At 31.6% G+C, this 12561-nt stretch overlaps 1 protein-coding gene across 12 annotated transcripts in view; it reads right to left on the reverse strand.

Moving 5' to 3' along the window:
* Positions 1–9482: 9482 nt before the first annotated feature.
* The window catches only part of LOC129953749 (glycoprotein-N-acetylgalactosamine 3-beta-galactosyltransferase 1-like), a 72708-nt gene continuing 69629 nt past the window's right edge, over positions 9483–12561 (reverse strand). For all 12 annotated transcript variants that reach the window (XM_056067171.1, XM_056067179.1, XM_056067181.1 and 9 more), the window contains one exon: positions 9483–10478. In XM_056067171.1, the coding sequence (XP_055923146.1) occupies positions 10254–10478 (225 nt within the window). In that variant the 3' untranslated portion in view covers positions 9483–10253. The remainder of the gene's footprint in view (positions 10479–12561) is intronic.

Genomic DNA, 12561 nt, shown 5'->3' on the forward strand with positions numbered 1-12561 from the left:
AAACGCAAGCAGCTGGGGATTGAAACCCTTCATAGCAAAAATCGGTTATCTCACAAACCCAGACACTTTTTAAATACCAAATATCCAAATTAATGTCTTGAGAGTGCAGATCAAAATAATAGGCTGGTATTTCGTAAAACAAAAACTGTCGTTTAAAAAACTGTTAGCCGTATTGTCTTACCGATTTATCATCCCAGCCGATTCTACTTCTGAAATCTTATAATTTAATACTTATACGGGTATAAGTAAATTTCAAAAATGGAATATTCATTTCTCAAATCTAAGATCCCGGTGTAAATTTTTACAGTTTTTTCATACAATTTTAGAAAAATATTTACAAGTTGCAAAATTTCACCTGCCTAATCTTAAAGAACTGTTAAACTTTGTATGCTTTAACTTTATTTTGTGTACAAAGCAAAACCGGTTCAAAACTTATTTTATTTTAATAATAAATCAACCTTTCGAAATGTATATTTCTAAAAATATAAATATAATGTTGAAAATGGGTATTTTTAAAATATTGACAATATAGTTAAAATCGAAGGTTGGCTTCGAAATCAGCACTACAAATTTCATTCAAAATATATTTTTCAAAACCGTCAAGGCATTAAATTCAAGGCTTCGCAAAACTTTATGTAGGCGTAGAGTCAAATGAAGACTCATAAATAATGAGTGCGAGATTTAGAAAAATAGGGAAAGATGTAAGAAGAACCAGTGCCCATTGGTCTTAATGATCTAAATATCAAAATATGAGGGAAAAACAGAGATGGCTAAAGTATTGAACATTCTCGATGTGCGGCTAAGAAAGAATCTTTTTACTTGACAGTGCGCCTGAAATTGAGCTCAAGGGTAAACTGGAATTCCTGGAAGTGCTGGTATTACGGTTGAATCGTTTAAGGGGTGGAATGCAACTGGCTCTGTCAACAGAACATTGTTTGAAAAAATATCGGTAAAACAACAAAAGGCATGAAACATTGCCGCGGTGTTCGAGCGATGTATATGTATCTCCTTATTATTTTCGAAGCTCTTTTTTTAGATTCTAATCAAGAGACTTAAACTTATTTTTGGGTCACCTGCCAGATTTGCAAGTTATATTCAAGCTTTGGACGAAAAAGAGGTTTTTTAAATTACAGCCAGGCACTATTTCATAAACATTGACAGGTGACAATTCTACAAATTTGTCACACTGGCAAGTTTTCTTTGCATAACGTATTGACAGGTGCCATAATTGTCAATTAAATATAACGACAATTTTGTCATTATCAAAGCATGTCGTGACAATGACAAAAAATGACAAATTTTTGCCTTTTATATTTTGGCTATCTTTGTGACGTACACAAGAAAGTGAATTGATGAACACTATTATTTATTCATATACAAAAAAGTTTTTGTTGTTTTTCTCTTGGAGTTGGAGAAAGAAAGAATTGGTAATAATAAAAAACATTTATTAGTAATACCACAAATATTTGTAATTCTAAATTCTAGGGAAAAATAGACAATAGAAAAAAAAGCATCATAGACGAAAGTGATAGAATAATTCTGGAAATATTTGAAAAAGTTGCAGCCATTATTGAAGGTCTTTTCGTTCCCAAGCCACCATGGAGACGACACAACCGCAACACAAATATGTGTGTTAGAGAAAGCTAGCTGTGAAAATAGACTGCCCAAAAAAAGAAATCGTTTAAGTTCAGTTTTCAAGTTATGCAATACTGTAGGTACAAGTCAAAATAACCTTGCATGCAGTTGCTGGTGACAATCTCAAATTGTTAAGGCGAGGAAATTTTTCCTTCAGAATGCCCAATGTATTTTCTACAAACATCCTCGTTTTCTAATGAGTCCTCAAAAACCTTAATAATGATTCAGATTTTTCAACTAGGTGTGAAATAACTTTTTCGTCCATAACAGTTGTCTCCTAATATTATAACATTTGGAAATGGCCTTCATTCATGACGTCGCATCGTGTAGAAGTTGCATACAAACTTGGAATTAATTGAGTGGTCAACATTTCTGCCAACAAATGCTGACTCATTATCAGTTAGAGAATCAATTCTTATTATGATCTGGAATCTTGACAACTTGGGAAATTCCCCGACAAAATTGCCAATGTTTGCATGGGACAAAATTTGGACAAGTGTCAGGTATGTCATTTACAATAATTTACACCTGTCAATATTTATGAAATTCCCCATTTTAAAATGCTGTCGAAGTCGGAATTGAATGAGGACAATGATGTGAATCTAGAAACGAGTATGAAATAAGGAGGGTACTGTCAACAGCGAAACAGTGACAGAAGTGGCAGACAAGAGATCGTAAATAAATATCAAGAAGTCGAAAAAGGAAGCACTTTTTAACACCAGTATTTATTGTATGAATTTCAGACTTAAATCCATCCAATACAACTTGTATTGAAAGGAAAGGAAGGTAGTTTATTATCCGACAAAGAAGGGATTCAAAAGCATACATTTTTGATTAGAAAGCTTCGTCGCAAACTCTATTTTGAAGTATTTAGTGCAATAATATTACTTTCTCTACAACCGTGTAAAGATTTGTTACACTGTTCGGTTAGATAAACTTTTACATTACCAGTGGACCTATTGCTGCGAAACTTTTTTTCTTCGAGATATGCGGATAATTTATCAGCATTTATATAACCTTTTAAAGAGGAGACGTGTGTAAGTGTAATTGCATTTTAGCGTCAATTTGTACAAATGACACCTGAACACTAGGAAAGGCTTACGTATTGGTTTCGCAAGCTTTAAATAACACATCTTTCAATTCTCTTGCTTTTGAACGAGTCTATAGAAAATAAAAGACTATAAACCCCAATTTAAGAAATCCTTTAAATCACGAAAACAATCGAATAGCAAAAAGGAACTCCGAAATATTGAAAATTTGACTTTCAGAACGCAATTGAGTGACCTCAACTTAAAAAAATTAAAATAAATTAAATCAGAAAGTCCACATTCAGAAAAACTAAGAGGAGCCATGACAGACAATAGACAAATTCCCGAAATAAAATATGGAAGAACCTTTAAGGTCTTTATTATTAAAATCGAGATCAAAACAAAGTTCACATAAAAATAAAAAAAAATTAAGAAAATGTTGAAAAGATTTGTATCTATATTTGACCACTATAGATTTTTTAGATTTCTGAGAATTTCCTCAAATGCATTGACAGAACAGGAGAACAAAATATGAACACAATTACAAATTCAATAATTCATAAATCAAATATAAAATAATCTAATTTCAAATTTCTAACAGCAAAAGTTGCAAAGAATTTAAAAAAAATATAGAAATCTCTCAGATCTTCAGTTATAGGAACAATTGGATTTTAAGTTAATAATAACAACATTTCTATCAATAACGAGTACACCAAATTTTATCTTGCAGGCAATCTTCTTGCAATAATCTAAGACATAGAAACAAAAATTGAATAGGATTGGACGCATGAACTAAATTGACAAATTGTACAAAGATATCGAGAAAGGACGATGTTTCTGGGATGCATAGTTGTGAGGAGTATAAACTACTTATAAGTATTGTGATGGTTGTCAGGGAATGTAAGGTCAAACCTATACAGAATCTCCAATTTTAACACTGACAAAATGTGAAATAAAAATACGGCCAAGGGAAGAGCAACAATTTCATACAATTTCGCATTACGAACGGATTTCGTGACTCGGTTTTTCAGAATTCGTGGAAGTGTCCGATTTCGATGGAATTCGTTATAGACCTAAATGTCTTGATCTCCTGAAAATTCTGTGTACAATCATTTTTTCTACGACGCGCTACACTAACTTGCGACGTCTCTTCTGTGCCAACTCGTCTTCCTCTGCACTGGGATCTAACAAATAATATACTTTCAGGAAACTCGTTAACGCTTAATTCATTATTTTTAATTGGAAGACAAGAAATTACAGGTAATTTTCAACAGATTTCCTACCAAAAAATTGACGAAAATTTTAATAAAATCAACCAACCCTATAAACGGACACTTTTGACTTTAAAGAAAATTGGCAAGTGTCACCTAATAACATGCTATTATAAGACTTTTGACAGTTATACCAGTATTGAAAGATCTTGATATCCTGCACACTTAGTTTTTGAAGAAATATAAACTGGTTAATTGTGTTACGACAGTTGGGTCAATTTGGAAAGAAAGGACTTAATTATAAGTTTTAAGCACTTTGCAAAACAGTCAAAACCACTGTCTTATTCAGATTATGTTTTCGTTTTCGGTCTAAATGTTCCTCTATAACGACACAGGTTTTTTGTATTATATATTTTTACTTTAAATTGAAGAAAGGAACTATAGATTCTAAAAACCATGACGGGTTTTATTAAAAAAAAAAATTATAAATTTAGATAGCGTAAAAAAGCCTTCTATGTATACACTTCGTGTCACATGGATAGGGTCAAGTTTGTATCGTTTTTTATTTGGCGATATATCTAAGACCCTTAAGTTTTTTGGAAAAAAATTAATTGCAAACAAAAATTTTTTATTAAGGTAATAATAAGTTTTCTGCGGTTTTTTCCAAAGAAGGTCATAAAAAGTACCAGTTTTTTTTGTGGCGCATGAATAGGGACTAGATCTAAATGTATCTATTAACGTGTTTTAAATCAAATAAAAGAATACTTTCATTTTTTGGGATATTAGTGCCAGTATCAAGAAGTATGTTTTTAGGTAAGGGTCAAACCAAGGGGGAAATGGGCTAAATTCAAGCTTACCAGGATCAATCAAAACAGCCACAACATTTCAGAAAAAGGAGGCGGTAGTGAGATCTGCTTCAAAATCAAAGCTTTCCATTAGTGAATTCAAGGCATGATCTGTAGTAAATGATAGCAGAGCGACTGTTACTCAGTGATACAGAAGCAAACCATATACGACACCAAAAAAATGAAGAAAAAATCCACCATTGAATGAACAAATCACCGTAGATTGAATCCAGCTTAGCAAACCACCGCGCCGGCGCCGTCTTTACTGATGAAAAAAAAAAATAATTTGGACGGGCCTAATGGATGAAGCTGTTAAAAAAGGAAGAATTATATCTTGAAAAAAAAGGACAGCAAAGAAGGTGATGTAATGGTATGGGGAGCAAACACCTATTACAGAACAGTGGAGCTGGATTTTCAAAGCTCGCGAATGACCGCAATAATATTTATTCAACGATGGACTTTTCAACAAGATAATACCAATTCATACAGCACTCACCACAAAAGCTTAGATTTAGGGTCATTATCAGGCCCCCATTTTCTCCTGACCTCAATATCATGGAAAACAACGTGTGGGGATGGCTTTCAAAAAAATTCTACAAAGGACGATAGCAATACCAATAAAATGCACGACTGGGTCGCACGAACTTGATCCTGTATGCAAAGAGTCTGTTTAAAGTACCTATATAAGATTTAAAAATATACGTGTTCAATAAGTTTTTCTTCAAAAATATAAATGCCATTTGACTTTTCAAAAAAACCAATCGATTCATCCCAAGACACAACTCATCCCGGAAATGAAAAATACTTATAAGCATACTTAACAAAAACAATTGTTTGTGTATTCAACTATTTCGTTCAAAGCTTTTTCCTTTTGATAGCCTTTCTTTAATTTTATATTAGAAGAACCAGGATGGAAAGTAAATTATCTGCAGATAAGAAAGAGGCAGAACACGTATGTTTCAATTGTAAAGCGATCGCTTATTGGTTGTGAAGTTAGGTAGCAGGTAGGTGTCTAAAGCGAATAAAGAATAGTTCAAACATGCATTCTGGATTTTTGCATTCGAGTTTTTTTTTTTCTAGATTTTGGCATTTCGAGATTTTATTTTCTAGATTTTTGTTTTCGAGATTTTTTCCATTCTAGATTTTTGTTTTCGAGATTTTCATATTCGAGATTTTTACTTTCTAGATAATTAATTTCTAGATATCGTGGTAGACCCTTAGTTTTGATGTTAAAAAAAAAATGAAAGAAACGCCTAACGCAAATTTGCTCAAAACCTTAACTTCCAAGTTTGAACTTAATCGACCCAATGGTTTAGGCTGAAGGAGCGTGGATAGACAGACAAAACAGAACGGACGGAATCGCGGGACCCACTTTTTTCGACTCCTCTAATATAAAAGTTTGATTAAAATCTCGAGTTCGAAATTTTGCACGAATGCAAAACTTGCCATATAGTTCCTATATGTCGCAAGTAAAAAAGAGGCTGGAATGCGACCCACACTGATAACTTCCCATCATGTCTGTCAATTTGTCTTGCTTAAAAGGTTTCTAGGTTTTTGGGTTTTGTTAAAAAAGTTCTTAGTTGAATTATTCTTAAAATTTTTAAAACTACCAACAATATATTTGAAGATCTAGTTTTGTGAAATAGATTTTTAGTCGAAAAATTTTGTTTACCAGTTTCTTAATTTTTTTGCAAATTAGATAAATGAAATTAATTTCAGATACATCAAGAACCGAACATCAATTTTTACCAAATTTGCGTACTATTTTTTGTAGATTTTATATTTTTATGAAAAAAAAACGGACTGTTGGATTTTTATAAAAAAACTAGTTTTATCGAAAACAACATTTTCTGTAAAAAAAAACTGTCAATTCAATTTTTGTCAACATTTTATGTTAAAAACAATATTTTTTTAAAGATTAAAGCTTATATCCCAAAGTTTTGAAAAGACATTTGAGTCGAAAATGACTTTACCAAATTTTATTAATTTGTTTGTTTAGATTTTTATTGTTTTGTAAGAAAACTGAGAAGTTCGATTTTTCTAAAAAATTACAGAATTTTGAAAACAATATTTCTTATAAGATAAATTTAGTTTAATGCCATAATCTCAAATTTTTGAAAAAATATTTGAGTCGGAATTAAATTTTTACCAACTTTGAGTTATGTTTTTTTTAGGTTTTTATATTTTATTAAAAAAACTGTTGATTAGATTTTTCTCAAAATTTGACCAGATGTTAAAAACTTTATGTTTTGCTTTACAAAATTGTTTTGGAGATAAAATAATTTTGTATTTTAAAAATTTTCGAGGCGACAAATTTTTTTTCTTATGTTTTTTAATTTATAAAAAATCGTTGGTTTGATTTTATTCAAAAAATATATTTATTTGGTATTACGTTACAATACATTATATAAAATTTAATTCAAGTCTTTAGCGTTTTTGGTTCGTAAGATATGAAAGGTTAAACAAAATGTTCACCTTTTTTATATTGCTATGGTTAAGAAACTACCCACGCAGTTTTCTTGAGAGTCCGTTCTGCATCTTTCTGCCTTATTATCTGAGTAACAAAATTTATTTGAAGTCGATATGTCTTCTGGTTCTTGAGCTATGGACAACGAAAAAACGTCGCGAAAGTACCGAGGTACGAACGTTCGTACACACGCACGCACAGACATCTTTCTAAAAATCTTTTCTTTCTAATCTAGGGACCTTGAAACTTCGAGAAATGTCAAAATTTTCAATTTGACAAATCGGACCCATTACAATAACTACCTATTTGAAGTTTAAAATTAAAAACCTAACAAAAATTGACAAAAGTTGGAAAAATTGGTTCAATACTTTGATATATTCGATTTAAATTAATTTTATTTTTTAGAAAATACCGTTGTCAACATTCAATTAAATTTTGAAAAAAACGAATTGAGAGTTTTCTTACAAAAAATAAAAACCTAAACAAGTTAAGAAAATTTTGTAAAAATTTATTTTGGACTCAAAAATCTTTTCAAAGATGAGAAATATTGGCTTCAAACTTATTTATCAGAAAATATTGTTTTAGACTTTCAGTAAATTTTTATAAAAATTCAACGTTCCTGTTTTTCATAAAAAATAAAATCTAAAAAAAATAGCAGGTAAAATTCTTAAAAAATTGATGTTCGGTTCTCGAAATCTCGTGAATAATATAAGATATTTACTTCAAATTACTTTTATTCATTCAATTTATTTGTTTATTATGAGAAATAAAAACTTTTAAGAAATGCAAACAAAATTGGTTAACGACTAAAAATCTCGGTAGCAAAAATAGATTTTGAAATCAAACTATTTCATCAAATGCCAAATATTTTTGGTTATTTTAAATTTTTTAGAATAATTCAACTGATAAATTTTTTAACCCAACACGAAAAGTACAAACTTTTAATCAAGACAAATCGACAGACGGGATCAGAAGTTATCAATATGGGTCGCATCCCAGCCTCTCTTATTTTTTTTTTGAATTTGGATTTGAATTTAGGAGACCAAAACCTTTTGGAAAAGTACAATTTTATTGCCAGGAAGAAAACCTGCCGAATAATGTAATTCTAAACCTTTTCCAAATAACTAAGTTCAACTAGTTTAGCTGAAAATTTGATCAAAATTTATCAATTGACAATGAGAATGAATTTTTTCACAAGACCAATAAATTATAAATCGAAACTTTAGTCATTATTCCCATTACCGATTAAAGGAGATCCCAAACAATAATTTGATTAAAAAAGTAGTTCTTAAAAATGTTATGAAGATATTTTAAAAATTATATTGACTCACCTGTAGGTTTATGTCTTGATTATTTTTATACAGATTCACATTTTAACATTTTTTGTTTCAATTAATAAATAGAAGTCTGATTAATATTTAAGTCCTTAAGCACTGAACTGTTAAATAACTTGAAAAATCACTTTTAATTCAAAGGAAATTAAAATTAAATACGCACTTACATAAATAAAAATAAAAATGGAAGGACAAGTCCGAACACAATTTGAGTTTACCAACAACTGACTGGCTGTGTTGACAACTAAATGGAGTTGGAGTCCTTTTCTCTTTCATTGACTGTGCAACACTACAGTTGTACGAGTCGAGGCACAGGTCAGACGTGTCACACATAAGGAGAGCACAAAGTTTCATCTTTCGCTCTTTTATTCAAATACAATTATGTGCTAAAATAATTGAGTTACAATTGCGTCCCTCCATTATTGAATCATTCAACTCTCTTTGTGATAGGCGAAAGCTCTCACAAAACAAAATCACAATCACAAGTACTCAAGAGAAATTGACATTTACCGATCTGGAGAGTTTCAATTATGTTCTTGGGAGCGAGCTTTTAGTTAAGAATATATAGTGATACAAGAATGACGGCAGAAAGTTGTGTGTGGAAATATATTTAACTTCCAATAGTTTTTCAAATAATTTGACAGTTCTGAAGTGTTAAATAAATTAAAATATTGATTAGTGTTAAAGTTAAAAAAGGATAAATATAAAATGTGTACTTGTAGAAAACAAAAATCAAAATTAAGGTGAGTCAATTTATTTCTAAACAAAATGATTACGTCAACTGAAAGGAAGAATTTGACAGGTAAATGTCAGAAAATAGAAACACTTTTGAAAATAAAACACTCATTTTTATGTTTAGTTGAATTCACAGTTATTTTTCATTATTAAATTAAATACTAAATTATTTAAATATTATAATTTCTTTATAAAATATTGTGGCATTTTTTTTTATAGATATTCTTTTTTTTTTAAATAAAATAATTGTACTTATAATTATAGGTACATACTTAAATTAAATAATAAATTTATTTACTTAAAAAATACAATTTTTTAATGATTTTTGTAATTGCTATTGTTATTCTTTATTTATTTTGAATTCATTAATTCTTTGGTATACATAACTTTACAAGAACCTTATTTTATAATTTAATTTTTTTATTTTGAAATTAACAAATTTTATTTGTAAACAGAAAATTAAAAAAACTAAAAAATACGTTATTTATGGTGCAACAATTTACAGTCAAGCTTAAGAGCTTTAGAGTGTTTGTTAATTATTATTATAATTAGATACAAACAAATATTTATAAAATGGCAAACCAATGGGAGTAACGTATAAGTTAATGCATACATTTACATATATATATTAATATTATTTAATTTTTATATTAATTTAATATTTAGGAGAAATAAGTTTATTTATTTAAGTAGGAGGAGGAAGGAATCTCAAACATTTTATTTTATTCATTTGTCAAACAAATAAACTTTAAGGACTAAAATGACAAAGATTTTAAGGAATATTATTATTTTAATGTTTTTAAATTCAAGTCTTTTATTTTATTTTAGTCATTTTTTAAAAATAATTTTGTAATTTTTGTTAATTACATTAAAGATGTCTTTTTTTTAAATATTTCTCATTTTTGTTGTAATTATTGAGTGAACACAATGTTAGTGATCGTCTTTGCAATGCTTTTGTTTTTAATTTAGTTCTTTTAATTATTTTTGCTGTTTTTTGACTATTTTTTCTGCTTAGTTGGTTTAACTTCGGTTTTAGGTTTAGGTTTAGGTTTAGCCTTTCCTTGAGCTAGATATTCTTCTTTTGAGATCTTTGGTGGTAGAACGTCTGAGTTATAAACAATACCATACGGTCGAAGATGGTATATTAGGTAGTCGAGGACGTACATTTGATTTGGTGAGACGTAGTGAAACGACACAGCGTTATCTGAACAACAGTCGAGGCCCTGGAAAAAATGTTGAAAATAAATTTTATAAGAAAATGAAACAATGTAGGTAAAATGTTATTTAAATGTGTTTTGTTAATTTGGTGGGGGGGGGGGGGATTAATGTTTAAAATGCTTCAAAAGTAGATTAATAGCTTGGGACACTTATTAAAAACTAATAAGAACATTTGATGGCGCAAGAGTCCAAGGAGAACCAGAACCTAGTGACAGACAACCCTCAACCATTCCTGTGTGCGAGTAATTGCAGGGATGGTGGGGACCTACAGTTTATATGCCGAATTCGAACGGATAATTTGAGAAAGCACTTTTTCATGAGAAGAATTACTCTTGGAGAATTTGTGAATTCCTGGCAAGAGGCAGTACCAGTAAAAAAAACTTTAGGTGGCACAGGCAGGGATCAAACTCACGACCCAGCATATTTTGTTGATTTTATTTGTTAGTGCCACTATGCCTATTCTACTTAAAACTAAACCCTAAGACTATTAAACACGTATGTAAGCCACCCCAAGGCTTAAAACTCCATCCCGACTAACCACTATCAAGAGCCGATTGAAGCCACCAAAACTGGTTCTCCTGCTTCATCCTATCAGTTCGGTCCCGTTCGGACACAGCCCTACTGAACTGAAGAAGCTCTACTCCGCCTTGTGCCATGATGTCACGATTGTACAGAATTCGCCTATCCACTGTTCTTCGTCTGACGTGGTAGATTAGCGGAACTGCCAATCTATCCTGTATCAGATCGCTTCTATCTAAAAAGAGGAATGCCTCTGATGGAATGAAGCCGCTCAAGAGTGCACTCTCTTAATACTCGTCGTGTGGATAGAACGCCCCGAAAATTAAATTGATGGTCGAAGACATAGCTCTTGCAATGATACCTCGAACGAGTTATCACGAAATTGTCAATTCTGTTGATTCGAGCCCCGTTGTATAGGACCTCGTTGGAATTGTAATGCACGTAAGAAGATTGTTCTGTTCGATTTTCGTCGCAAACACTGTTGCTCGAACACCTGAAACTTCTCCTTCTGGGAAGGGGCAACGTTGAACCATACAGGACAACCATACACGATTATTGGCCGTATGAGGGCCATGTAGCAAATTACCTTCACTCTAGGGTCAAGCCAACTGCTATAAAACAGCAGTTTCGTCAGAGCGAAGGCTCCTCTAGCCCTGGTCAGTGCAGCATTTATATGTCTGTATATAAATATAAATACTGATCTAACCAGATACCGAGGTACTTCACTACACTTTTGCTCGCTAATGGCTGCCCGTGAAGATCAACGATGACCATCTTGCGCCAGTTCTTGCACGTATCCCTCGTGGCCCTAGCCAAAGGAGTCCGGAACAGAATTGTCTCTGGCATCTGGACATTTGTTTTCAGTTTCCAGTCGTCACAATATCGCTGAATCTTGTCGAAATCACGCTGCAAGAGAATTCTAATAACCTACACCTATCGGCCGGTTCTGTACGCAATTAGAACATCCCCGTCCCTAATTGCCTTTGTAAGACTACTTATCAGATCGCTGGTGTAAATGCTGAAGAGAATCGGCGAATTCACCGCTCCCTGTTGAAGACCATTTTTAATTGAGAATGTTGTGGTAGAAGTTACATTGCCACTTTTGACAACAAACTTTCTACCGTTGAGCATATCATAAAGTAAATACAACAATGGTTTGCTAATGCCAAACCTGCTCAGTTTTAGGTAAAGACCCTCTAACCACACGGTATCAAAGGCCTTTTCCAAATCAACCAGAACAGCACCTGCGCATTGTTGTTTTGATTTATTCCATTGGATTTTAGAAACGAGTTTAGACACAGCATTGAAAAGCCCTTTTGAAAACTTTGCTAATACTCGGAAGAAAACTTATCGACCGAAGATTTGACGGGTTGGAGTTGTCCTTTCCCTTTTTCGGGAGAGGATGAACGACAGCGGTCTTCCAATGTACTGGATAATATGCATTATTGAAGAGTGTGGTGTAAATATCAATTGCTTCCATCGGTAAATGTCTTAGTACAACGTTGGATATACCATCGACACCTGCTGACTTTTTATTTTTTATTGAATTGAAGATGAGCTTAAGCTCAA

The sequence above is a fragment of the Eupeodes corollae genome, chromosome 1 (genome assembly GCF_945859685.1).
Source record: "Eupeodes corollae chromosome 1, idEupCoro1.1, whole genome shotgun sequence".
NCBI lineage: Eukaryota > Metazoa > Arthropoda > Insecta > Diptera > Syrphidae > Eupeodes > Eupeodes corollae.